General features: G+C 41.8%; 1 protein-coding gene across 1 annotated transcript in view; it reads right to left on the bottom strand.

Moving 5' to 3' along the window:
- Positions 1-9,052: 9,052 nt before the first annotated feature.
- Positions 9,053-27,765, bottom strand: part of pid1 (phosphotyrosine interaction domain containing 1) — a 33,927-nt gene continuing 15,214 nt past the window's right edge. Inside the window, exon 3 of the mRNA XM_082502210.1 lies at positions 9,053-11,615. Coding sequence (XP_082358336.1) covers positions 11,115-11,615 — 501 coding nt within the window. The 3' untranslated portion in view covers positions 9,053-11,114. The remainder of the gene's footprint in view (positions 11,616-27,765) is intronic.

Raw genomic sequence — 27,765 nt, forward strand, 5'->3', positions numbered from 1 at the left:
GATATGATCTTGTTAGTAGCTGAGAATAGACATAGACGCAGTATTATCTTACTTTAAGTCGTTATAAAAAAATATGATTGGTAGGGGAAGGAAGCTGCTGGGAGCTTACTTCCTGGAAACTGAGGTTACAATTCACAGAGGAGAACTGGAGATTGAAAAATGTTGCTTGGTTTGATGAGTCTCGATTTCTACATTCAGATGGTAGGATCAGAATTTGGAGTGAACAACTTGGACACATTTTGTCTTTTATCAACGGTTCATGTTCCTGGTGATGGTAGTGTAATGGCACAGGGGATGTTTTCTTTGCACACTTTCGGACTCTTAGTATCAACTCGTTTAAACACCACAACCTACCTGTGTATGGTTGCTGGCCATGTCCTTCCCTTTGTTGTGTGCCCATCTACTGACGGCCGCTTCCAAGCAGGTTAACACACCATGTCACAAAGCTCAAATCATCTCAAACTGGTTTCTTGAACGTGACACTGAGTTCACCGTACTCAAATGAACTCAGCTCGACCGTCACCAGATCTCAATCCAACAGAGCACCTTTGGGATGTGGTGCAATGGACAATTCACCATGAATGTGCAGCCGACAAATTTGCAGCAAGTGTGTGACACTGTCACGTCAATATGGACTGAAAGGAGGAATGTTTCCAGCACCTTTTTGAATCTATGCCATGAAGAATTAAGGCAGTTCTGAAGGCAGAAAAAGAGGGTCCAACCCAGTACGGGGTATACCTAATAAAGTGGCAGGTGTGTGTATTTTAATACAGTCATCAGTTATTTCTAATAAGATGTGTCTAGTCTTGTGAACGTAGTGCAGACAAGCATAGGCAGATATAACGGATAAAAAGATGCAAAATAAAACTTCTCTGACATTTTTTGCATTTTTTACCAGCATATATCAAAGAGCTTTTAAATTATGACACAGGAGCAGACCACCCTAATACTAAATACAGTGCCTAATAAAGTGGCCCGTGAGTGTATTTTAAAAAAAGGCTTATATCACAAAAAAGGAGTATCATTTTTAAAAAAAAAAGTTCTATGCAAAGTTTGCTGTCTTCTGCTATTTTGGTTCCAATCTGTGTCACATTCATCATATTCCAAGGTTAACCACTATCTGCTGCTCACTACCCTTCGAGCAGATTGCCAGTTTAATCCAGATGAAAATATTTTTGTTAGCATCCGCAGCTAAAAGAAACTCAAACATTCTGTGTAATAAAAGCTTTGGCGTACGAAATGTAATCGCAGCAATTTCAAACAGTTGGCAGCTGAGGCAGAACCAGACTGGCAGGAATTTGTAAACCCTTTTTCCTCTGTACTGATAAAAAGAACCTGACAGTTTTCAAAGAGTATTTTGTTTGCTTCTATCAGATTTCCATGATTTCTGTTGCACATATGGTGAGGTTATATTTTCATTTTCAGTTATTGTGATAGTAGCCAACTCTAAGACCACATCAGCTAGGACATACACGCATATAATACAAGAGAAAATCTGAGTTTCTCATTGTGAACTTAGTTATTTGTTTTAATTAACAGGCTGAGCAATTCAAAGCATTTTAAAGATGTTCTTCAGGAAGAGAAAATCTCTTTTGGGGGAGATTTTCTTTGCCTTTGCTTCGGCTCATTTAGGTGAAGGTTGGCAACCAAGGTTAGAATCTTCTTGATTATTTGCTTTATAACTAATAACGATACATAAAGGATATCATAAAGCTATGTTATCTGGCTGGTGGTGAGGACAGCTCTACTCTAAGCTTGCCTGTCTTTGTCACACACTGTTTAGAAGTCTTGGCTTAAGGGGACAAATCCTTTCCACACAAACACAACATCAGATGAAATAAGGCGGCGCTGTGAGATCTGTCCTGTGTTCTGAAGATGATCTCTAAGATCCATCTTCACAACACCCTGCAGATCCTCTGGCTTCAGGATTACCCGAGACACACATTTAGCTGCTGTTAAGGGGTCGGCAGAGGCTGGATTTGAATCCTGAGGCACGATGCTAGGACAGAAATTCTCTGCAAGTGAGTGGTTGTTGGTCAGATGTGGTTGTTTGCTGAATTCTGGACTGAATACAGGATCATCTGTGGCCACATGACCTGTTACCATGATATGTCTTCAATGCTCAGTGATCTCGTCTTGACGCTCATCTCAAAGGTTCTGAGGTGCGGGGAGGGCAGCAAAGGTGAAAGGCTATTCAACCAGAAGACATCGTGACATTTTCAATAAAGAGACCCTGCAGTGACTGAGAAGAGGGAGAATAGCTCACATATCCTTTTGGCACCTCTAACATTTAGATTAATTTGAGGAGGCTGCCTTGAGGCTGCATTGAGGCGTTATATAAATAAAATTGAATTGAATTGAATTGCTGTTGAAATGGACTGTGTTTGTCTTGCTTCGGTCATATCCGGATATTTGCTGATGCCAAATTTAATGCTGTTCACACCGTTTCCCGTCTTACAGCCTCAGCAAGTTACAGTTATGTTGGGAAATTTTTGGACATTGTTATACCCAGTAAAAAGGTTAGGGTTACACATTATAAATAATTTTATTTGAGTATTGTGAGCGTGTGTGTGTGTGTTGTCTTCTATGTCTGGAACATGTGGACATCACCAAATAACACCTTTCTTTGCCAGACCTCCACTGCAGCTGTTCTCAGGTATTCCTTGCTCCAGTTAGTTTTTTCCCGTATGCTCCTTTGGGTTGGAGGTGACTGAGAGAGCCTTTTGCTGAATATTCCACCTCTACCTTCAAAGAGTCCTGCACTGCTTTCAAGGTGTCCTGCGGTTCTTTGTCCAGCTGTACTGAAGAGCACTCGCATTAAACTTTCCTGCATTTGGCTTTCAGGAACTGTACTAAACTGGTTCAAAACATACGTAGAAAACAGGAAATACTTTGTATCAATAGGTAACTTCACATCTGAGCAGACAAGTATCACATGTGGAGTTCCCCAAGGTTCCATCTTGGGACCCCTTCTGTTTAACATCTACATGCTCCCACTGGCACAGATTATAAACAACAACAAAATAAACTATCACAGCTATGCAGATGACACACAAATATATATCACAATGTCACCAGGAGACCGAGGCCCTGTACAGGCTCTTGGTAAATGCATTGAGGAAATCAATGACTGGTTGTGCCACAATTTTCTCCAGCTAAACAAAAACAAAACTGAGGTAATAGTCTTTGGCGCCAAAGAAAAATGATTACAGGTCACCAGAGAACTTCAATCTATACATCTAAAAACCACAAACCAGGCGAGAAATTTGGGTGTAGTGATGATGCAGACCTAAACTTAGAAAAACACATTAAGACAATAACAAAGTCAGCTTACTATCACCTCAAGAATATATCAAGGATAAAAGATCTGATGTCTCAACAGGACCTGGAAAAACTAGTCCATGCATTCATCTTTAGTAGGCTTGATTACTGTAACAGCATCTTTACAGGTCTACCTAAAAAATCAGTCAGACAACTACAGCTCATTCAGAACTCTGCTGCTCGAGTCCTCACTAAGACCAAAAAAGTGGACCACATCAGTCCAGCTCTGAGGTCCTTACACTGGCTGCCTGTCCGTCAGAGGATAGACTTTAAAGTTCTGATGCTGGCCTATAAAGCTCTGAATGGTTTAGGACCAAAATACATCAATGACCTCCTGACCCAGTATGAACCATCCAGATCCCTCAGGTCATCTGGATCCGGTCTTTTATCAGTTCCCAGAGTCAGAACCAGACACGGAGAAGCTGCATTCAGCTTTTATGCTCCTTATATCTGGAACAAACTCCCAGAAAGCCTCAGATCAGCTGAAACACTCAGTTTATTTAAATCCAGGTTGAAGACTCACCTGTTCTCAGCTGCATTTGAATAAAGCACCAAATCCACACTTTAAGCTTAAATTTCAAAACTTACATTTAACTACTGATTTTATCTACTGTTCTGATTTTATCTGTTTTGATTTTATATACTGTTGTTTGTTTGTTTGTTTGTTAACTAGTTAGTTAGTTTATTTGCTTGTTTTATTCAATTTTAAATCATGCTTTTTATTTGTTCTTGTTTCTAATGTCTCTGTAAAGCACTTTGAATCACCTTGTTGTTGAATTGTGCTATACAAATAAACTTGCCTTGCCTTGCCTTGCCTAAAGTTGAGCACTCAGAATTCATCCTGCTGCTTCTGGCTCCAACATGTCTTGCAAATTATGTTATGTGCTTCAGAGCTTTATCCTTACTTAAAGTAATACTCAAACAGATTTATGTTTGTGTCATTCATCTGGAGTGGGGTTTTCTTCTGTGACCGCTTCAATTTTCATAGACTTGGAGAGTTGGCAGGATGTTCTGAAGAGGTCCTTGAGATTTTTCATGTTGTTGTGCATTTTGTTTTTTGTTTAGAATGTACCAAACTATTGATTTATAATATATTTTTTAGAGAATTTGTTTGGTTTTTGCAGTCTGACCCACAGTTAGAGCACTTTTGTTAGCATGTTGTGGGTTCAGAGCAAGAGCTTCCAAATTCAAATGCCAGGAATATCTGCCTAAGCAAATAAAATTTGCTTTGTTATAAGCAAATAACAAAGAACTGGCCCACATATTTTCATAAAATAGCTGTTGAGTCATCGATCCAATCACCTTTCACTCTGTTTAAAAATTAAAGAGCGAGAGGTGTGGAAGGACTTTGTGGTGTACCTTTAGTGCTCCTGCTTCAAACAACCTGCAAGTCTGTGACTTGCTTTCAAAGGCTGAGCTATGACGACACCAAGTGGACAAAGTTGTTAACACCAGCTGGATACAGTATTTGTGGTTTGGTATAGGCTCAGTTAACATAGCTGCAAAGAGGGAAGTTTTTCTCTTCCTTTTAAAGCATTGATATATTTGCGTCATTGGCCTAATTTACAAGACTGATGCATATGTTGTTTATTTGGTGAGCTGTTTGGTTCAGACAGAGTTGGATTGCCCAAACTCCTCCCACAACATCTGGGTGCAACATGCCTAGCCAGATGAGCCATCTCGACTCCTGTCACCTATTCATCGTTTTTCTTCCCCCCCCCCCTTCCCCCCCCCCCCCCCTTCCCCCTACTGTCCTCACGCATTCTTTTCCACTTTCTATGCTCTCATTTGTGTCTCCTTACCCCTTCTTTCCTTTTACTACCTCTGGCTTAGAACAGTCCAAATCTGTTTTTGTCTGAAGTTATAAAGAAAGAAATCATAAAGCAGAAGCATGTTTTCTGAACATGGGCTAAGTTACAGATTTATGTAAAAAACTAGTGTTGAAACTGTTTGGGGAATGAAAAGAAAGAAAAGAGTGTGAGATAACTTTACTCAGAGATGGACAACGATAAGAGAAAGACAGGAGAAGATAAGAAGACGAGAGGTTGCTTTCAAAGGTAAGGGCTGCTCGTGGCATTTGATAAACTGGAACTTTATATTATATGTGTTATTCAAAGGTTGCATGAAAACACCCGGCGGTTTAGTGCTTGATTAACAGGTTAGCTTGCAGTAATGTGGTTAATTTAAGTAAAGAACAGTGTTTCGGACTGCTGCAGAGCAGCTGTGGCGTTCATGGTCAGTTATGATGTTTAGATCTATTCGACCTTTATACCAAAGGAATAACCGTCTAGTGTAGAGACAGTATAAACAGTATACTGTCAGTGAAGGGAATAGAATTTAGCCAGATAGCGCATGAGACATGTGCTTGCATCTCGTTGTGTATAACTACAAAGAGCAGTACAGCTCAGAGCAGCAGCGCTTAGCATAGGTCAGCCGATCAGAGTTCCTATGTACTAATATTATTTTATTATTACATTAATATAGCACCAGGTTCAGTTAGCTTTGCACAAAAATAGCTAAGAGATGCATACTTCAAAGACCTAACTTCTTACTTTGCGTGCACGCCAGACTTTCTCACTTTTACTCGAGTAAAGAAGATGAGTCCGTACTTCAACTTTTACCATGGTATTTTTAACACAAGTATTTGTACTTCTACTTAAGTAAAGAATGTCTGCACTTTTGTTATCTCTGCTGGTAGACAAACCTTTGGTCTCTGCTTTAAATGACAGTATAGCTTTCCCTTGTTTCCAACTGTGTGTGCTGAGCTACATTAAGGCTGCTTACACTGCCAATCTTACTCCAGAAATCAAGCAAGCACAACACCTACCATTAAATCACAGCCACATCTTGCCAGACACGTGGTTGCTGTCCAATCACAGTTCTCTGCTGTGTCAGAGGTTTGAACGCTGGAATATCTTACATGGTACCTAAAACAGGCCGCTTGTCCTGTTCAGAAAACTATAAATCTTGGGCAAGTGCCTTTGCAAGCGTACTTCTATGAAACCTCTACATAACAGTAGGTATGTAACGGCCTGCAATAATAAGAAAAACAGTACACGGTGGGATTTTACAGACAGAGCCACTGACATTCCTTCGGGATCTGTTTTAGCTTATTGTTCTTTCAGAGCTTTATCCCTTGTTCCTGAGAAACCAGCTACCCCTGGATCTTAGTCCAGACATTTCCCCGAGGGATTCAGGGCAGCATCTCATTTGTATGTGACTTACGTGTATTACAGCAGCAATAGCAACAGCAATGTGTGCTGAATCCTCTGGGTTTAGGTTAAGAGAGAGTTTGGAGTCTTAGCTTGTGACAGACAGGCGCAGGCACCCCCTCTTCATTCCAGTCCACATTTCATTATGACAGGAATCTTAAATCACATGAAGACTTCAGGGACTATCCAACAGGAGGGATGCGTGGTAGTGAGGGGGGGGATCTGGATATGATCAGAGGAAATGCTTTGTATGTCTGAAAGAAATAATTCACGCTGAGGTCTGGGGGATACATTACTCAGTACTTTAGTTTTGCTTTTTTAAACTAGTCTTGCGATTTGTAGCATTGTCATGGTTTCTTTTCCAGATCTAATATTTTCCTGATAATTTCCCAGTAGTTTTCACTGAAGTTTCCTGGAACAGCTATGTGGTTTTTGTTTTTTGTTTTTTTATTGGTGCTACAGAAAAACAGAGACACACTAATTCAGTTAAGTCCACTATAGTCCAAAAGAAGATCATCATTTCCATACACTAATTAGTTTTTTTCTGGGACTTCTATGACCTTCCATGTGGGAGAGCAGCTGCAAGACAGCATGCATGGGAGCAGCACGGCTTGAGACGGGTTGCAAAGCAGCCTGCAGATGTGTGGCAACTGTAGAAGCTAAAGCAAAGCATGAAGGTGGTAATGGTGCATGATTAGGAAAACACAGTTTTAGTTTTGCTTGTGTAAAATTGAACCTAAACATGTCCGCTCTTTTCTTTTGGCTCCTACAGGAAATGTATTCCTACTCTCACCACAGATGGTTTTTAAATTCTAAAAAGGTTTTAAAATTCTTTCACCATATTTAACCACTCAAGGTTTTGCGTCTCATGCAATGAAAAGTGTGCCTTATAAAGTCGAGCCAGAGGCCGAAAGAATGTGCACAGTTCCACTTCACACATACACGTTACACACATGTGTTTACTGTACTGCACCACACAATCTCTCTCTCTCTCTAAGAGGCCCAGGCCCCCTGCTTGGGTGGCAGCAGCCGAGAGAATAAGCAAAGTAAGGCGGAGATAGAGGAATCTGATCAGAAGCCAGATTGGCTCCCTTCCCCAGCCGGACCTCAAGCGTGTAGGACCTTGGCGGGTGGATAGACAGGCGGTTCTGGGACTCGGAGAAGGAAGAGCGGCCAGCTGGAGTGGTAACAGTGTGGTATTGTGAGCTGACTGACTGACTGACGCCTGAGAGGAGCAGAAGAGCAAGCTGCCGGGGTGGCCTCTTTCTGGGCCTCACAGGGCCCCAGCGCACTGATGCACTGCTCGAAGTGGGCCAGTCAGACACAAGACCACAGTCAAGAGCAATTGGGTGGGTGTGTGCTCAGCACAGATCGAAGACAAAGAAGCATCCAAACAGGGACGCTTGTGTACAGTGAGCTGGAAGAGAAGAGGGGCAGAAGGCTTTGTTGACACTGTTCTAAAACTTCCATTAAAGCGATGATTATCAGCATTGTGGGTGAATTATTGCACGATTGCAGCTGATGCTGCAAAACTCAGTTTATTAACAGAGGAAAACAGCAACAAAACCATAGCTTAGATTTGGAGATAAAGACTGTGCATTTATTTCCCCTTAAAATGCACCACTGTTTTGTTTTTAAATGAGGCTGTGATTTTCATGGCAAGAACAATCTGTTTCTCTGTAACCAAAATGAAAGAAATGATTATCATCAAGGGGAGTTTATCAGAAGAGCAAAAGGCCTGTTTGAACAAAAAACCTTCAGAGCAGAAGCAATCGCTCTGCCTGCCAGAGGGAGGCAGTGTTCACATTGCACATGCTTTTACATTCTTCACAGCATCCATTTTCCATCCAATTCTTTGCAGCTTTTAAGACGCAAAATGATCGCCTGCCACGGAAGCTGAGAGCAAGCAGTTATCTTGTTATTGATGTGGGCGCTTTGTAGAGAAAAGGGAGCTGCCACATTCTGCCAGAGAGGACAGCAACACAAGACAATAAAAGGGAAGATCTGAGGAAGTCTGAGGAATGTGAAGAATGGGGAGAGTAAAAAAACCTCCTCAGAGGATGGACAAGGCTGTGGCTGTGTCACACTTAAACCTGAAACACACCATAAAGCTATTTTTAGGAGTATGTTTAGAGCATTGTGGGAGATGCTGGAATTGCTCAGCACATTATGCACCACAAAAGAGATTTTTATACATTTTAGGTTTCAGGAAAAAACCCAATCAAGCGTGGAAACATTGCACATATGGAGGATAAGCAGACACTTGAGGTTATGGTGTACATCTGTCCTGGCACCTCGTCAGAACATCATCTGGTTACCCATTCTGTTTGCTCTGAAACTGAGCATGCCTTGTATTTATCCTCCCACATGCGGCCTCAGCGGGGAATCCATCAGGTTAAAATACAGCAGAGTCTGGAGAACAAAAAAACGTCTTTTAGCTGAGATCTGGGCGAAAGGGGGGAACACACGAGACAGAAGTGAAAACTGAGAGAGAACAGACCACACTGTCGTACGCTCGGTCTTGGTAAATACTTTATATGCAATTATTTTTGATTTTTGCAAACACTGTATAGAAAACACTTACGGTAACATTTTTTTAAACATTTAAAGCGCGTCTGAGTTTCCAGACAGACATGGCACAGTATAATCTACAGCTTTAGAAACGCTCTCTCCTGTTCTCGTCCTCTGGCCTTGTCCATACTCAGCACTCCCCCAAACACATAAAATCTCTTCCTCACACACACACACGCGTGCACACACACACATACTCACAGCCACCACTATCAGGCTCTCCACTTATTATTCACAGTAAGCTTTATAATACTGTTTCTGTATTGTATGATGGTTCTCAACATTTTTTCTTTATTACTTAAAATAGCTATCGACATTTATACTGTAATATTTGGGAAGTGATACATTTGTATTTACATAAGCTTATCAGGCAAGAATCAAATACAACATGTGTGTAACATTTGTATAGCTTTACACAAGTTTGAATATTCTGCTGGAGTCGCTGACTGAAGACCATTTCCAACCGATGGTTTCCAGTCTGTTCAGGACAGTTCAGTTAGAAAAGAAGAAAGAGTTCGGGTTTTTTTTTCCTCCTCCACAACGGTGCCTCAGTCACTCGGAGGGATGACACAGAGCACACAGAGACAGCTGGTCACTGGCCGACTGCCTGCGGGGCCAGAGCAGCACCCCCCCTTAGAGCTGTCTGAGAGCACGAGGAGATTACGGGAGACTGGACGTGACTGGAGATGCTGTGAGGTGCTCACAGTATGTCGGACTCATACATTCAGCAGAGGCCAGGAGGTGTAAGTCGTTATATCTCGAATGGCTGTGATTTAGGGGGTCTTACAACCTCAGTGTGACTGGCACATTTAATCACTCGCTCTTATCTTTTTGATTGGTACAAGACGGAGTTGAGTAAACTTGGCAAATGGTCGTAGTACGACGCCTGATTTTAAAAGCAGATGCTCTCTTCACTTCTAGCTAATCGTACAATACGAATTGTACTTCCTCGTCTCTTACCTTTTCTTTTTCATGCACACACACACAGTTGCAAGCACTCGCATGTACACCCCATATACACAAAGTACAGAATTGGGAATTACACCGACAAAGAGTAGGATAAAACCTTGTGAGCAGACACGCGGCCACGCATACACACTGGGACCTGGGTAAGAGACCAAACTTATGTGAGAGGAAAGTGAGGCACATAATGTGACAGGCAAAAGAGAGCCTGAATTTTGGTATACTTAAAACAGAAGTCGGATGTGGGTGGTTAAGGTGTCTCGGACGGGGCTGGGCTTTCACTCCAGTGAGAACTTCTAAAAGACATTTCGCACCTATGTTCTCCCAGGTGCCGTACGCGTACTCTGAATCTTTTTTAAGAGACAGAGGCAGTAGCTCTATCGTCTAAATGAATCAACAGCTATGCTCTGTGAATAATATTCAGGGTTCGGACTAAGGTACGATAGCAAAGATATGAGCAGTGCGTAAAGGCCTAGCTTTACTTTCACGTTCTCGTTTGCTTTTGCCAAGGCTGAAGGCATTACGTTCCACATAATCAAACATTTCAAGAATGTATGTGCTCCAACAGTCTCATATAAACTCTGAGTTGGGACCAGACATCTTTCTGCTGAGTCCCTACATGGCAAGAGTGGCAGTAGATTATTCTGACCTGGTGCTAGGAGAACATGGACTTAACTTTGTTTTCTTTGTTTCCTTGATCTAAAGGTTAAGGAACGATAGGCGCTGACAGGGGTTGCAAATGGAAACGTTGAGAGATTCAACTGAGAACAACTAGAAAGGTGCCTGTTTGCTGAGTATTTACTCAAAATGGGGCAGCACTTTGCTATTCCTCTATGTAAATATTGTTTCGTAACTTCCTTTACGATAGTTAAAAGCTACTTCACTGTCTTGGGTGCATTGGTTCATATGGTCAGTTCATTTTATTTCATATAGATAACAGAAAAATAGCAAGGGAGAATGAGAGAGAGAAGGTAATCTGTCCATCCTTCCAGTCAGCCCTCACTTTGTTAGGATGGGGATCTTGTGTTTATTGTATTGTGTTTTAGTTCAACCATCGTCTGGGGTAGAGTCTTCGGGGGTGGACGAGTCTTCCGCAAAGTCGTCCGTTGACCCGCTCTTGTGGATGCGGCCGTCGCTACGCATGCTGTGGAAAGTCTTGCGGAAAGCCTCCATCATCGAGTGCGCCAGCTTCTTGGCCTCCAGCTTGCTCTCGCACTCCACAGCGTGGCAGTCCATCTGGAAGGACAGGTCGTCGTTGATCTCCCGGTAGATCCAGGCAAATATGTTGGGTTTGACGCTGTGGTCAGCTGTGCAGTAGGCGATGCGCGCCACCTGGTAGGTGTCCATGGTTACTGATGCCTCTCCGCGATCGTCCATGTGGTGAAGACGCACCTGAAAAGGCCGGATCTCCAGCAGAGAGCCGCTAGCCGGACAAGTGCCCTGCTGCTGAGCCAGGGCGCGATGCTCCACCAGACCGACCACCGCCGACTCTGTGCAGCCAGACAGGAACTGCGTCCCAGAGATTGTCACCTTGCCCAGATAGGTCACCTGTAGCAAACAAGATACATAAATCTACAGTGAGACTCTTTTTTTAATTTACAATGCAATGCTTAACAAATCTACATATGAAATTGGTTACTAATGAACCGCTGTGCTTTAATCTTTAGTTAAACATAAAAGGTGTAAACTAAGCAACAGTGGGACAAGGTTGGATCCTTGAGGAACACCACAAATAAGTGGGCATAGGATAATCTTTTTTCATGTTATAATTACATCATATTTCAGCATCTATAAAAGAGCATCCACCCATTCAGCTCATGTAAACGTCTGCAAGTCACTGCTGAGTCACTCTGTAACTGAATGTGATCTGAATGATCACAGCAAAACGAGCCTTCGTCGTCGTCGTCAAACTAATCACTGTGAAAGTCTATCACTGTGAGTGATAGACTGTGGAGATGGAGAGAGATAAGGTGGGAGACGTAAGAAGCGAACAAAGCTGGAGTTTTTTGGGGGGAGTGTGGCCAGTTCAAGAGCAGCCCAGAAATAATGGCTGACTTGTGCACTTCTCTACATGCTGTTCTTTATGGCTTTACAAAAATACACAGAGGAGATGCCTGCTATGAGTCAAACACTCAAAGAGTTTTCCCCCCTGCCTGTTTATTCGGGGGCAGGGGAATACTCTGAACCCTTTAAGAGTTCGCTGAGGCTGGCTTGCATGCAGTGCATATTTAAAATATAGCTCCAGATAGCATGTGAGCAACAATAAAAGCAAATTCTAAAGGAGAAGAAAGTGTATCAATCATATCAACATTTATGAATTTATGAATTGTGATGTGTGTTGAATGTGAACATTTCTGGCACAATGCACGACACTCGAATGTCAAACTAGACAGTGATCTTGATAAAACTATTCCCAAAGAAATTCCAGCCAAATATCCATCCTCACATCTATTCTGATAACAAAAACGTCATCCAACAGATATCCATGCCAGACTGACAAAAAACACAGAAAATGACACAAAGCAGAGGCCCGGGCCATGGTTTATTTAATCATATAATTTAACTGCTTCCATTTTGTTTAGTCTGGACCAGTCGAGTCTACCTGCGCTGGTTCACTGCTACATTTTTGACTGCATGGGACTCTTCAGTGTAAGCGTTGAGGATAGACAGGCCAAGCTTAGGGCAATTACCATAAAGCTGGAAAACTGAAAAGCTGGACCTGGACCAAAAAGCTTGGGGGACACGATTATGAAATTAATGTATCATTAATTGAGCCCAAACGATACAGGAGTTTTCGACTGATACCGATATCTGGTGATCAAAAAGGTCAGATATGGATATATATTCAACACAAAACACATTTTAGGTGCCGTTATTTAACTTTTTCGAGTCTGTCCAACTCCACTCAGATCAGCTGGTTTTTTGTGGCAATCCAAACACTGTTGCCAGCAAGGAAGTTGCAGATTGCCCTCTGGTGGACCAAGTATGCAACTTCAACAATTATAACATGCTTGAAGGGTGTTTCTCCAGTCTCCTCTTTCCTTTTTAAATATACATTTAGTGGATTTTATAAAGGCCAATGCCACGAGACCCTTTTGTTTTGTTTAATTCATGTATAAACAGAAATGTAGTAATTACAACAGGGAGTTGTAGTTGATGTGTTTATAGTAGCCTTAGATCTGTACTGAAAATGCTTGTTCAACATTCAGACTCATTTTGTGACTTTGATTCACTGCCATATGAAACATTCCTGACCAGAAAAATTAAGTTTCAGTGGTTGAACATTATTCTTGATTCATTTCTGAATTCTCAGAATTCAAAAATGTGAAATTTAAAGTATTATTTGCTTTAGTGGTCTAAAAAATGTGTACACATAGATGTAGGAGTACAATAGTACCATTCTTTTAATCTTGTAAAAAGTTTAAAACAGTAAAGCACAGAAAAGGCATCTCAGATTTTTTTAAAGACAGAATTCAACATGACGCTGCAAACCGGACCGACAGTGTTTAGAATATTTTGCCAGTATAAGGTAGAGATGGACCGATCCGATATTACGTATCGGTATTGCTGCTACTTCAATCATGAAACTGCTTAACGATCGGCTGATCGGCTTTTCTGTCGCGAGTCCGTGTCTCTAGTTTGCTTTTGGCCCACTTTGCACCAGAAAGAGGAAACCAGCGGCTGAACAACAGCAGCACGTTTAAGCTCGATAAGCTGTTGTTAGAATTTATTTAATATTACTTTCTACTCGAGGATCTTTTTCTACGCAGCTGACGGCTGGTAACTGTGCAGGGGCGGATCTAGCAAAGTTTAGCCAGGGGGGCCGATAGGGCATTAACAGGGAAAAGGGGGCACAAAGACATACTTTTCTTTCTTATTCTCATTTAAAATGTCTAGCTTTTAATAAATAATTATCTGACAGCCAAAGTTTTAATTTGATGCAAAATGAATAGAAGTCCATTACTGTATATAGTAACTATTAAGTCTAATATATATACCCTAGTAAGCTATAGTACTTTTTCCTTTGGGAAGGTACCATCTGTGCAGTCTGCAATTTTGTTGAAGAAAGATGTTGAATCTATTTAATATTTCTTGAAAAATAATTGATTTCTGTGCATTTTTTTTTCACACTGCATGAAATTAAGGTTGATTACGTCGATTAAGCATCATGAGGTGGAGCGTGAGGGGTGGTTCCCTATTTTTTATTTATTTATTTTTGTTGTTGCTGGGAGTTGGAACCCTATTAGTTAGGTTGCTTAATATTTATGCTAAGCACTCTTTAAAATACCAGAATAGGGAGGATGGTGTAGGTTTAAGTTTATTAGATTGATCAGTATTGCTGAACTATGAAATATTTTTTTTGCATACAGGTATAACAGAATAGCTTTAGTGTAGTTGTTGTTTTAAACTTGAGTATGAACTTATACAAAATGCAGCAAGATATTTAAAAAACAGCTTTGTTGATTAAAAAACACTATATCGGATTCATATCAGTATCGGCAGATATCCAAAGTTATGATATCGGTATCGGACATAAAAAAGTGGTATCGTGCCATCTCTAGTATAAGGTGGACCGATGAATAAACTCACATAAAAGTAGGTCAAAGAATCCTCTGGAAAGCTTGTTTAAAAGTAGCATCTGTATTTGTTCCATTTATATAAACAAACTCCAGCCTCCCTCTATGGTGTAGGAGCCCTCATAATATCACGATTCCCTGATTACAGTACAACAAAATGTGGATTCCCAATTTAAAACACGGGAAGAGATCCAGGCAGCGAATGCAGCCTGGATCATGCCTGGTTTTCATTAGTGGTGGGCACTAATGTGAGACATGCAGGCTTCACACTGGATTCATCATTCAGCTGAGCACCACAGGTCTGCAGGAGCAGCCTGGAGGCTGGGTGGTTTTGATAGCCAACCGCCTCAACACCCTCTCGCAGCCAAACGGCGGTTACTCAGTCAGCCAACAGATCCAAAGACTACGCCAAGATACATCAACCATCCACAATGTGCCTTTTGTACGTCAAATAGAAATAAAGAGTCATTATGGTTACTTTTCACTGCGTCTCCCATTTTGATATTGAGTTACTTGTTTAATCTGCCGTTGTTTTTACTGATTGCTTGCTTCCTAGTTAAATGAAGGCTGGCTGCTTTGCCAGGTTGTATTCAAGGCCAAAAAAAAGACAGTTAAATGTTTTCTCTTACATCCACATGTCTGCTCCGCTGGCTCTATTCTGCTACTGTGTTTGAAAATCAGGATATAATCTAGTTGATCTGCCTTGTTCAAAAAGAGCCGCAGCAGCCTGCTATTGAAAGCAAATAAATCCATTCTCGGGATGCTTTCAGAGGGGACCAGCCAGGAGGTCAAGAGGATACAAACATGTTTGATTTTCAAAGCAAAACTTTGCTATTTAATTTTGGCAAGTCCGAGCTGGTCGTGGTAAATTTCTTAACTTTGTAGGAAAGCAGAGACTAATACTAGAGCTATACAGGTTTGTGCATGTGTGTGCAGCGCACACAGAAAGATAAGTGAGGAATGTGTGAAGTGAGGAGGTCAGCAGACTGAGCAAACATTAGTTTATTTCTTTAAAGTCCAAACCAAACATGCAGCTGAAGAGGAAACTGTTAGATTGCTCAAGAAGAAAGATGAGAGACAGCTAGAAATAGAATAAAATATTGCTCAATGAGGCAGTGTTCATGTGAAGAAAAAGAGGAAAATAGACGAGTAAAACTCTGGAAGTGCTTGATTTTCTGGTTTGCGGTGCATGAATCACCCATTTCATCTGCACTGGTATTTTTTTCCTGAGACAACACTGAGCCCATTTACACCTGGTTTTAAAAATGTGCTCTCTAGGTGATAAATGTGCATCTACTGTTTGAACTCCAGACAAACTAAATGTGAAACTAAATCTGGAGATTATTATTAGGCTTGGCTGCTGATTAAAGGCAGCACAGATCCAGCTTTTATATTATTAGGTTATATTTTAATATGTGAACAAAGAACTGAGCCATCGTTTCTTCAGTGTCAAAGCTACCCAGCAATACGTGTGAGTGCATCCAGTGGTACACAGGAAACACGAACTGTTAATAATACATTTGGGGAACTTAATTTTCCAAAATGCATTTCCGGTATAAAATAACATCCACATTGTTGCTAGGATACTATGAAAGTGACCAATCGAAAGAGGACCAGTTCCTCTTCTGGTTTCTTCCCTATTAAAGTGTAGATTTTAACTTTGAAAGCAGTTATTCTGCAAGTGTCAGCAATCACTGCAGGTGAAATGATTTCAGGTCAAGTGTCTTGAGGAGAGAAAATGGAAATAAAAACAGCACAGACATATACACTTACTGACACACATACTTTATTGTGTACGCCTTGCTAGTATCAGGTTGGACCAATTTTGCCTTCAGAACTGCGTCAATTCTTCGTGGCACAGAATTGAAACGTGGGCGGAAACATTCCTCCGAGATTTTGGACCATATTGATATGATACACAATCACACAATTCCTGCAGATTTGTCGGCCACATCCCAAAAGTGCTCTGCTCAGATCTGGTGACTGTGGAGGCCATGTGAGTACAGAAGAAGAAACCTGCTTTAGATGATTTACATGAACTTTGTGGCGGTTTACCCCGCTGGAAGCAAAACATGGGCACACTGTGGTTTAAATGATGCACATTTAGCACTAAGTGGGGCACAAAGTGTGTCAAGATCATTACACCACCATCCTGAAACCCAGAGAACAGTAAGGCACTGGATGTTTTCTGTTTTTCAGATCATTCTCTGTAAACCCCATAGATTGCTGTGTGGGAAAATCCCAGTAGATCAGCAGTTTGCGAAATACTCCGACCAGCCCAGGGCATCAACAACCGTGCTTCTTTCCTCATTCTGATGCTCAGTTTTAGCTTCAATGTCGTCTTGACCGTGCCTACATGTGCATTGAGTTGGTGCCATGTGATTCAATGATTAGACAACAAGCAACTGATCATGTATGTCGCTAAAGTGTATACAGCATCTTATAAGCGATGTGATAGTGTGAGTTCTGTTCATTTTGTGGTAATGATTCACTCAGAGTCCAATGTTTCCAAAAGCCATGGTATTGGGTCAATTTAATTGCTTTTAGGATAAAACCAGGAAGTTGTTGAGAGCTCTGCCTACTATATTTTTTAATAGAAAATAGAAAAACAAAACAACGTGGATATGAGGAATTAAGATTTTTGATAGAGAAGCTGTTGCAGTTCCTTCTTGAATCTATTCCTATTTTTTAGAAATATTGTCAAAGTATTAAACCAAACACCCTGATGTTTAAAAAAAACATTTGTTTTGCTCTTTAAATTAGTTTTTTCTTTTTTAAATTAAATTGAAAAGGGCAGAAAAAGACGTGACTGATCACATTAAAATTGAAAGCACGCATTCTTTCCCAACATTTGACACCAGCTAAATGACTGACACTTTAAAGCAGCAGTGTTTAGATGGCTCTGCACACAATCTGTGTCTGGAATCCAGCTGAAGAGGCACGAGAGGTTAGTGGTTGACTTTTTACAGCCATAGTGTGTGTGTGTGTGTGTGTGTGTGTGTGTGTGTGTGTGTGTGCGCGCGTGCGCATTGGGACAGTTTCACAATGACCAGACGGACTCAGATCATAATCAGTTCTGCAGACAGGAGAGATGTGATTCAGGTTGGACTCGGTCTCAGCACAGGTTATGAGAACCTTCAAGATCTCCAAGCCAAACGTGGATGCTCGCCACAGGGCTCTGTCAGAGTTTGTGCAGTGAATGAAGCAAACCATTGAGGCTGTAGCTATCTCCACATCAGGTTCTTGATAAAACTGCTACATCAATCCATAAATCCCAGACAGCAACACGTGTGCTGTGCTCTAATCTGGCAGTCTGGCTACGTCCTGGCAACCTTGTTTCAACTTTCCATGAGTTTCTCCTTCATTCCTCCACTCGTATCTTTTCCCCTCCACTCTGTCCTCTCTCTTTCACCTGTTTCTTCAGCGAACTCCTTCACCCGCTTCCCCTCTACTATTCTGCACTTCTTCAAAGCCTCGCCGTTATTTCTATCCCGCCAGAGTGGAAATGCTGATTGCATGTGAAGCAATATGGAGACAGAAATGAGGATCAGTTACAGGAACAAAGGCCTTGGGGGCTGCAAAGAAAGGATGTTGTAAAGATAAATAAAGCAAATGTGGACAGAAAAAACAGAGCGTGAGGGGAACGGCAAGGTTTAGAAAACAAGCTTATGTGAAACTGAAATTTAAACTATCTGCTGGAATTCTGGTGTAGACAAAAGCATACCTGCTTTGTCAACGAGACACAAAAACAAAGAGAAGCAGTGGGAATGTTTGAGATTGTGACAGAGAGGGGAGGGAGCGTGGTTAAACATTTGCATGTGTGCCGACATGTGGCTGCTATTACCAACTCTGGTTTAACCCATTGTCCTTTTTTATTCTCTCACTCTCCATTTCTCTTACTGTACACTGCGAGAATCTCAAATGCCTTCTGCCACCTGCAAGACTGCAAGAGCCCCAGTCGTTGCTTTGCACAGTTTCATACCATTTATGTTAGCGCAGAGGGTTCGAGTTCCTGTTGCGGTATTCTCCTGAACCATAGGTGGCGCCACTGAGACAAAATCTTGCACATCAGTGCAAAACCAAAAACAAAGAAATCGCAGATTTTTTTATTCTTTTCCCCAGAAAGTCTCCCTCTGCAAAATAGCTGAATCTCAGTGCTTCTGTTGTTATCATTCAAGGTGCAACGTGCGAGGTCATAAAAATCTAAATCGAGAGGTGCACAGCAACAACTTGCACCAGCAGATATGATGTCACTTTATAGTCCAGCTTTGTTCGAAGAATGGTGAGGATAATGGCAGCACCGATGGGCTTCATGATCATCTGAGGCAGTTGGAGTGTTCGTTGGCTAGTTTCTGGTAGCACTGCTAGCTTGGCTGCTTCTAGTGTAAAAAAAAAAAACTCGAGGTAGAATCCACATTAGGTCAAAGAGTTAAATTAGACTGACACCACTCAGACGTCTGTAGTTTATGCTTGAAGCTCCTGCCACCAGATGGGTAACTTTGAATGACTCAAACACTGAAAACAGGGGAACAGCTAGCTTTGCTCAAATGCGCACATGGGGGTGTCCAAATTCATAGGCTGCATCCTCCTGAGGACCCGGCCTTTGCGGTCTACATGGGCCGGGTCCTCCACAGGCCGGGTAGGCCAGAAGTGAGCAGCTGTGACATTGGACAGTCTAGCCTTCAGATTTGTCTCACCAGCTGTCTTGGTGGAGTTTAATAAACTCAGCCGTCTGCTCCTTGCTATGTAAAATATAACAGGACACTGGCGTAAATTCTCGATCATCTCACACTTCTGTGTATTCAGCTGTAATCTCACCCAAACCGATTTACTCACGAACAAATAACACACTGAAAAAAGCCAAACAATAACATTTTTAAGTTATCTAAGTGACTTATATATGATGTTTAACTTGAGTAGCAAAAGACCACGGGGGGTTTGCCGGGAGTTTGCTGTTCTCGTCCCGGCTAGCTATCGAGCTGGTGGGTAACAGACAATGTTGGAGCGCTTTTGCAAATATGTTATATCTTGATAAACCGGGCAGATATTTGAAGTTTACACAGCTACATTCTCGCCTGAAAGTACGTTAAAAGTTTATTTTGCGACCTGGAAAGAGTAAGTAAATGGTAAAAATGGCCTGTATTTGTATAGCGCTTTACTTAGTCCCCATGGACCCCAAAGCGCTTTACACTAAATTCAGTCATTCACCCATTCACACCGACATTCACACACTAGTGATGGCAAGCTACATTGCAGCCACAGCTGCCCTGGGACGCACTGACAGAGGCGAGGCTGCCGGACACTGGCGTCACCGGGCCCTCTGACCACCACCAGTAGGCAACGGGTGAAGTGTCTTGCCCAAGGACACAACGACCGAGACTGTCGGAGCTCAAACCAGCAACCTTCCGATTACAAGACGAACTGCCAACTCTTGAGCCATGATCTCCCCGTAAGTAGCTGCTGCCATTGTTGGAAACTGGACATGGCTGGGCCATGCTATGAATTCTGGGATATGGTGGGCCACAAAGGATATACCCGACCCATCCTTCAAATCTGGGGAAAAGGAGCACATTTGTCGGCTGCATTTGGAGGAGTCTACAAATTTGGACAGCCTTCATCACGTTGCTGTGACGTAATCGGACTACAAATGCGGCCTCAGGAGGATGCAGCCTATGAATTTGGACACCCCCATTTAGCTTGTAAGCTAGGTGTTAAACTGACAAAAGAAAAAGAGCTAAAATGGTACAGCAAAAAATTCTAGTAAGAAACATAAGGTCAGTCCTAACCAATACTGCATTTCATTTGCCTTGGAAGTCAGAGCTAGCACGCTGAGCACATTCCAGTAAAGTCAGACTTGTTTTGATCGATAGCAAGTTTGACCCATTCATGAATCTCTAGCAAACTAGCACAATAGCTGTTTTTTTGTTTTTCAGTTGAGCTGATTCGAGATAACAATCGACCAATGTTATCTCAGAATGGTGACGAATGAGATGAGACCCCGTCTTCAGAGTATTTGAATTTATTTAATATCAAAAGTTGGTACTCCTGTATTCATAAAGCATCATCACACAAAAAAATTTGCAGTGGTTATTTGCTGTATCAATACAGTATATTGTTACAATTTTTGCTGTTGTACTACTGCTTATGTCCACTATCGCCAGCCTGGACTGTTACGCAGGAGTTGATGGGGCTTTTCTAGCTGGATGTCTGACTTGAGGGAACATTCCAGTTGAAAAATTCCAACAGGAAACTCGGAAGTTCTGACTTGAAACGGAATACATCATAATAAGCCAATCGCTGTTCTTTCCAGAACTTTATAAAAAAAAACGTCTGAGACTCCTCTGCTTCTAGTGTTGACTTCTTCTCCTCCCATACCAGCGCTGATGTGGAGGTTTTGTCCAAGTGGTGCCACCTATCACTGAGGACAACACTCACGCCCTCAGAGTTCACTGGAGAGATGTCCTCCACAGTCACCAGATATCAGTCCAACAGAGCACCTTTGGGATGTGGTGGAACGGGTGATTCTCATCAATGGAGCGAAATTTCTGAGGACTGGTTGAGGTAGACTTAATAAATCGGAAAATGAGCATAAAAACTGTAGGTGTTACCCTATTGTGTTTACAACACTACAAAGGACTCAGCATCTCTTACTAATTAAAATCATAGAGCACTGCGGAGAACATGCATGCAAACACATTAAATCGTGTAGCACGGCACCACAAACTGTTTCTGACATTTCCCATTTTGAATGAATCAGTGGATCCAAGCACAACAATGCAATGAAAGCCACAACTGTGGTAGGGTAAAGAACAAACAGACATGCAAAGACAGAAAAGAGAAGTTTATTAATAACAGCTGAGTGAATGCAAAAAAGGGTAGAAGAAAGCAGGGGACACACAGAGGGGGACTGAAAAAACATCCGCAGCCCAGCAAGTGAGCCGGTGGGAAGAGACGGGAACATCCTGTCTGCGCCTGTCTATCTCAGTGTGAGTCGTTATTCGTGTGTAAGCACACACGCATGTCTGTGTGGATGAAAGGTGTAGAGCTAGTGCCGCTGGAGCCACAGCCGGTTCGGCCTTCACTAGAGAAAGGATCTAAAAGGATGAAAAGAGAAGAGCGGGTAGTATGAGAGAAAGATGAGGGAGGACTCGATAAAGAGATACCTGTCCCTACAGACGTTCCCTTTGGGACCATGGAGGAAGAAAGAGGAAGGAGCTGAGAGGACAAGGAAGCGAGTTTGAGACCAGAACACAGACGCGGTTGTTGAGAGTAGCTGTTTGGTCTTGATGGATCAGCTTTGGGAACAGACTGTGATGTGAAGGCAGGTCAGGAGCACTTCTGGAGCTTGTCATTTCTGCATTTAAGCCACCTTCTCAGAAACCGGTCCAAGGGCAAACAGGTGGTGCAGACTAAACACACAGTCCCCCCACCAACCCAGCTGGTTGTAGTTTGCTCCATCCAAATGTTACAATCTTTTCCAAATGATAAAAGATAGAATATCGGCACGAAAATGTAATTGTTTTTGTTCACGCCACAATCACCGCCTATCTGGAAACATTTCAGATTTGTTTCTGGCGGTGGTGTTTGAATGTTGGCTGCCAAGAGTTAGCAAAATACCTGCTATTATCTATGGATGAAAGAAAACTAGCAGGTAATTTGAAAAAGAACTGCAGAAAAAACAACACTTGTGAAGGGAAAATGTCCCGAACCAACATAAAGTGTAAGTCTAATCTTTACTTGAGAGATGGAATGCCATTGTTCCCGAAAGCATTCCTTCTTTCAAAGGTTCAGGTTTGTCCTTTCATTTGTTTTCATCAGCAGTCATACATTGGTTTGCATTTAAGGGAAATAATATCAGTTACACACTGTTGTCAAATATTCAGTACTGTACTGGCCCAAAATATTTACATCAGTATGATAAAGATATTTACTGACACCAAAGTCGTACTGTATATCCTTTAGCTTTGCACAACTATGCAACTGTTGACAGTAGAAGGTGTCTCCCTCTGTAAAGCCTCTGTGTCTCCAACAAGACTGGGAATCCACTGCTTGCGAATTCAGCATTCCTGAAGTGGTTGTTAAAATTCCTCTAAATGTATTGAATCAGCACAGTCCAGCTGGCTGTGCTAGTCACGGCACGCGAAGATGGATCAGCTTCTTTTTTTTAATCCCGATTCAAAGCGCTGTGTGTTTTTTGCTTGTTTGTGTTGGGAGATGATGTGGTATGTATCAGCCCAAAAAAAAAAAAAGGAAAAAAAAGAAATTACTCTGACTGGTTCAGTGCCAAGACAGAAGCCCTTTGGTGTAAATGAAAGGAGCTTTTTCATTCACTCTCACTTACGTACAGCCTACTGCAGCACAAGACTCTCGATAGTCCAAAGATGGAGCAAGGTGGAACTTATCTAAACTGTACGCATATACTTCTCACCATTCAACTATGTACAACTACACTGACAATAGTACTCGCAAAAAAGTCATTACCTGACACATGAATAACCCGTTTCCTCCTCAAATAATGAATGATGATGATGAAGCTGTAACACTTGTATTGGATCAGTACTCAGTAGCTGTATGCATTGAAAACCAAGGGTGTAGTATTGTATGCAAATGACAAAAGCTCCCTCCCTGCTTTCATTAAATGACTATCAAGTGGGTGACACAGGGAAACAAATAAAATAAAACATGGCCACAGACAGTATTTGGTCGCGATGCTAGCAGAGGTAACACGCCTGAATAACTTAACTCCTCTGTCCCAATTCTTTACTAACTTCTGCTCACATAAAAATAATCGACAAGCAGAATATTCTTTATTCTGCTTGTCTATATTTCTTTATTTATTTAAAATAAAGAAATATACAGGGTTTATCAAAAAGCACAATCTGATTTCAAAGCGCTTTCACTGGTAACGATCGAAACATATATGGTTACAAAGCGGCAATTCGTGAGTTATTTGCCGGTGTGTAGCATAAGAATAGCAGTAATTCCAGACGTGGTAACAAAAGTACAGGGTTAGTTATGACTATAGTTATAACTATGGACATGTGCCATGCGTCATCACAGTTTTAACTTCCTGGATCTGGCTGTCACGTGTGTGACACAGGTAACTGATCCTTTATAGGCTGGGGTTGAAATGGGAAAAACTGGCAGGTGTTCCAATGGGTCCTTGTACAAATCACTGTTGTTTTGGGGGGGTTTTCCACACAGTGGACCAGCGTGTCCGTTGTACTCCACGTTTTCACCTCGGAGAGTGAACCAGACTTTAATGCCCTGGTTAGCCCAAATACAGACTAGCTTTCTCTCACTGAACAACAATAAAGAACTTAAAAGTAATTAAACTAGTAGCAAAACAGCACTTTCTCTAAATTGAAAGATCTTTGAAACTTGGCAAATACACACACACATTTAGTTAATAGTTGTTTTAGGTAATGTTCATTAAATGGTGATAAAATGTTGGCACCTTCTCATTTCATTGCCAAATTATACCATCTACTGTCACCACTAGCAGTTTATAAAGACATGGACTTGAGTGAATTCAGCTTATTCTCTACAACAGTTCCAGTTTCTCGGTGGTCAGAGTAAAGCTAAATTTTAAACAGAAGCATGAATACTGCTCTCATCAACATCTCTTGTCCTTTCAGTGAGGTCTGAAAACCAATCGCTGAATTTTAAAACGAGGATGAAACAACCCGGGAATGTTTGCACATCAGTGATTCTGATGCTTCGAGCTACGAACACACAAATACACATAAATGCCAGAAACGCTGATACAAATCTGCTGGCACATTCCACAGCGCAGGCAGCTGGAAGCACCAGTCGTCTCAACTGCATGGTAAAAACGATTTAAATGTCATCACTGCATGTTCTGTTCTGGGAGGAGGAGTGACAGCGCATCCAGCGCACAATCTGACATCAGAATATCAAGTATGGAGACAGACAAAAAGGCTCTCTGCCTAACAGATTAGATAAAGGCATGGTAGGACCAGCCTGCATTGCACGGGCTGCTGACGTGAATGACGTCAGTGACAGAGGGGAATTATGACTAGCAGAAGTAGCTGATAACATAGCATAGTGATGTCAATACAGAGCAATGTTACGGTGTTACAGCGAGCCTGAATGCCCCGTGCCTTTTGGTGCACTACAGAAGCAAATCCAAAACATCTCATTTCTGCACTTTTCCCCCAACAAATGAAATATAATATGGTAAGTTGCAAACCTTAGATATATTGTTAGCAGGATTTTGTTGCCTTTGGACAGACAGGCTAACATAAGCTGAATGAATTTGCTCATTGATATAGTGTTCAATTTCCCAGAGGTTCCCAGATTCATTTTTTTCCTGCTCTGCTCTTCTTGTCTTCAGGACAAATATAATTTATAGCAGTGAATGATGGGTAATTAGCCTTCATTTGACATTCACGTTAACACTTATACAGACTGCACACTGTCTGTCTCACTGCTGGGCTGTTAAATACGTAAGGTGGGTCTGAATTGGAGACTTGTGCGCTCGTGCCTCATAGCCACATCCAAAATCCCACTTTTTCTAAAAGCCAGTTTGACTCCTCGGTAGGGCTGAACGATATATCGCATTTGCGATAATATCGCGACATGATCAAGTGCAATTTTCTAACCGCAAAGGCTGCGATTATACTCTGGACATGTCCAAATTCATGGGCTGCATCCTCCTGAGGCCGCATTTGTAGACCGATTACGTCACAGCGACGCGCCGAAGGCTGTCCAAATTACTACCATATCCCAGAATTCATAGCGCCGCCCAGCCAAACTCCAGTTTCCAACAATGGCGGCCGCTACTAAGTTTTAAAATTACTCATACTAATCTTTCTGGGTCACAAAATAAACTTTTAACATATTTTCAGGCGAGAAAGTAGTTGTGTAAACATCAAATATCTGCTCGGTTTATCAAGATATCCCATATTTGCAAAAGTGCTTCGACGTTTTCAGAGGCGTATGCTACCCACCAGCTCGACAGCTAGCCGGGAGCTCGAGGGTTACTGATGCGGCCGAGAACGGCACAACTCCCGGCACATCATTTTCAGATCACCGCGGAGTTTCGCTGCTCGGGTTAAACGTAATATATAAGTCACTTAGACAACCTAAAAATGTTATTGTTGGGCTTTTTTCAGTGTTTTGTTTGTTCGTGAGTAAATCGGTTTGGCTGAGATTAAAGTTATTAGATTAGATAAAATAAAACTATTAATCCCCCGGGTGGGTTCCTCCTTGGTTTTCACACAGCTGACTAAACGTCAAACAGAAAACTTATTAAACAGAAGTATGAGACAGTCGAGAATTTACACCAGTGTCTGGTTATATTTTAGATAGCAAGAAGCAGACGGCCGAGTTTATTAAACTCCACCGAGACAGCGGTGACGCTAATCAGAACTAGACCGTCCAATTTCACGCCTTTAAACTTTAAAGGCGTGTTTGTGTGTGTGTTTATACAATTGCTATTATGTTTGCACTTTATGTGTAATGTTACTGACTGCAGAGATCAGTAAGATGTGTGTATTTTTTATTTATTAGTTTTATTTATTTAATATTATTTTTTAATTGAATGACTGTCTAGTAGTTCACAGATGTCGAAAAACTGAGTGTGGTAAAGCCACTGATTTTTTTATGTATATTTCTGCAATCTGCACATTGTACTGACTTTCATTTTAATGTTTACACCAGGGTTCCTTGTCAGCACTTTATGCTCAGATGTTTGTAAGCTAAAAATAAACTATTGTGTATGTTCAAATATACTGTTGTGATTGAAGAAGTTAAATAAAAATGTCAGTCATCAATTCATGCATCACCTCATGTCATCATAACAGAGGTCTGTCTTCCAGGAAAGAACAGTTTAAAATTAATGTAATATAGTATTGGCCATACTATATGATGTATTGCTTGTCTTTGTTTAATAATACAGAAGACAAAGACCTTAAAAAAGAATCGCATATCGCATCGCAATCGCAATATTGGGGCAAAAAATCGCAATTAGATTATTTTCCATAATCGTTCAGCCCTACTCCTCGGGGTCCCGGCCAGGCAACTCTCAAAAGCTACTTTCTACTCTTAGGTGAAGAGAACAAATTAAGTTCAAACACAACAAAATTATATTGTTTTTTTAAGCGGACTCCAGAGTAATTTCACAATTGCCATGAAGTGTGGTGATGAAGCTGGCATGGCTGCAAAGTACATTGCACACGTTGTCAGTGGATGTGAAGTGGAGCGCTTTGACAGCGGCGGGGAAAGCGGGGCAATGAGAGGTGGCCTTTCATGCTCGCTAGCTGCTAGCTTTGGCAGAGGAACAGCAGTCCTCAGCCAGCCTTCCTGCCTGTCTGTCTGTAAATTGGGTGCACGGCCGGAGAATGTGAGAGGAGAGAGTGAGGGTGAAATAAGACGTTCACGGAAGGCAACGTAAAACACTCCGTGGGGATAATAAATGCTATAATATTCTGCAGGAAGGATGGCAAGGAATCCAAAAAGCAGAGGTGGGCTGACAGATATGCAGACAGGCAGGTAGTGACTCAGACAGGAAGTTACAGAAGCCAACAGATGCAGGCAGCGAGGCAGACTCACATCTGAAGAAGTCTCAGACAGACAGATGAAGGAAATTATTTATGTGTGTATGTACTGGTAATTACAAACAATAAGTGAGTGGAAATTAACTGTAACACGCGAAACACCAGTATCCTGATGACTCAGTAACTTGTGACACTGCATTTGTCACAACAACCCTCTGCATGTCTTCTTCACTACATCCGTGAATCTTCTCTGAGGTCTTCCTCTTTTCCTCCTGCCTTTATCCAACATATCCACTGTCCTTCCTCTGCACATGTCCCAGCAATCTCAGCCTTGCTTCTCTAACTTTGTGTCCAAAACTGTCCAACCTGATCTGTCCCTCTGATGTACTCATTTGTAATTCCATCCATAGCGTTTACTCCCAATGAAAATCTGCGTCTTCAATTCTGCCATCTCCAGCTCTGCCTCCGGCCTTTTGTAAAGCACCACCACTGTCACAAAGAGGGTGCCACCCTCAAAACTTCCTTATGACTGATTTGGTTTCTAGCAATTTGCCATGTTCACCTGTAGTTTGCACTGAAGTTGCCAATTTGTTTGCAAAC

The sequence above is a fragment of the Aulonocara stuartgranti genome, assembly GCF_965226115.1.
Source record: "Aulonocara stuartgranti genome assembly, chromosome: 14".
NCBI classification, from domain to species: domain Eukaryota; kingdom Metazoa; phylum Chordata; class Actinopteri; order Cichliformes; family Cichlidae; genus Aulonocara; species Aulonocara stuartgranti.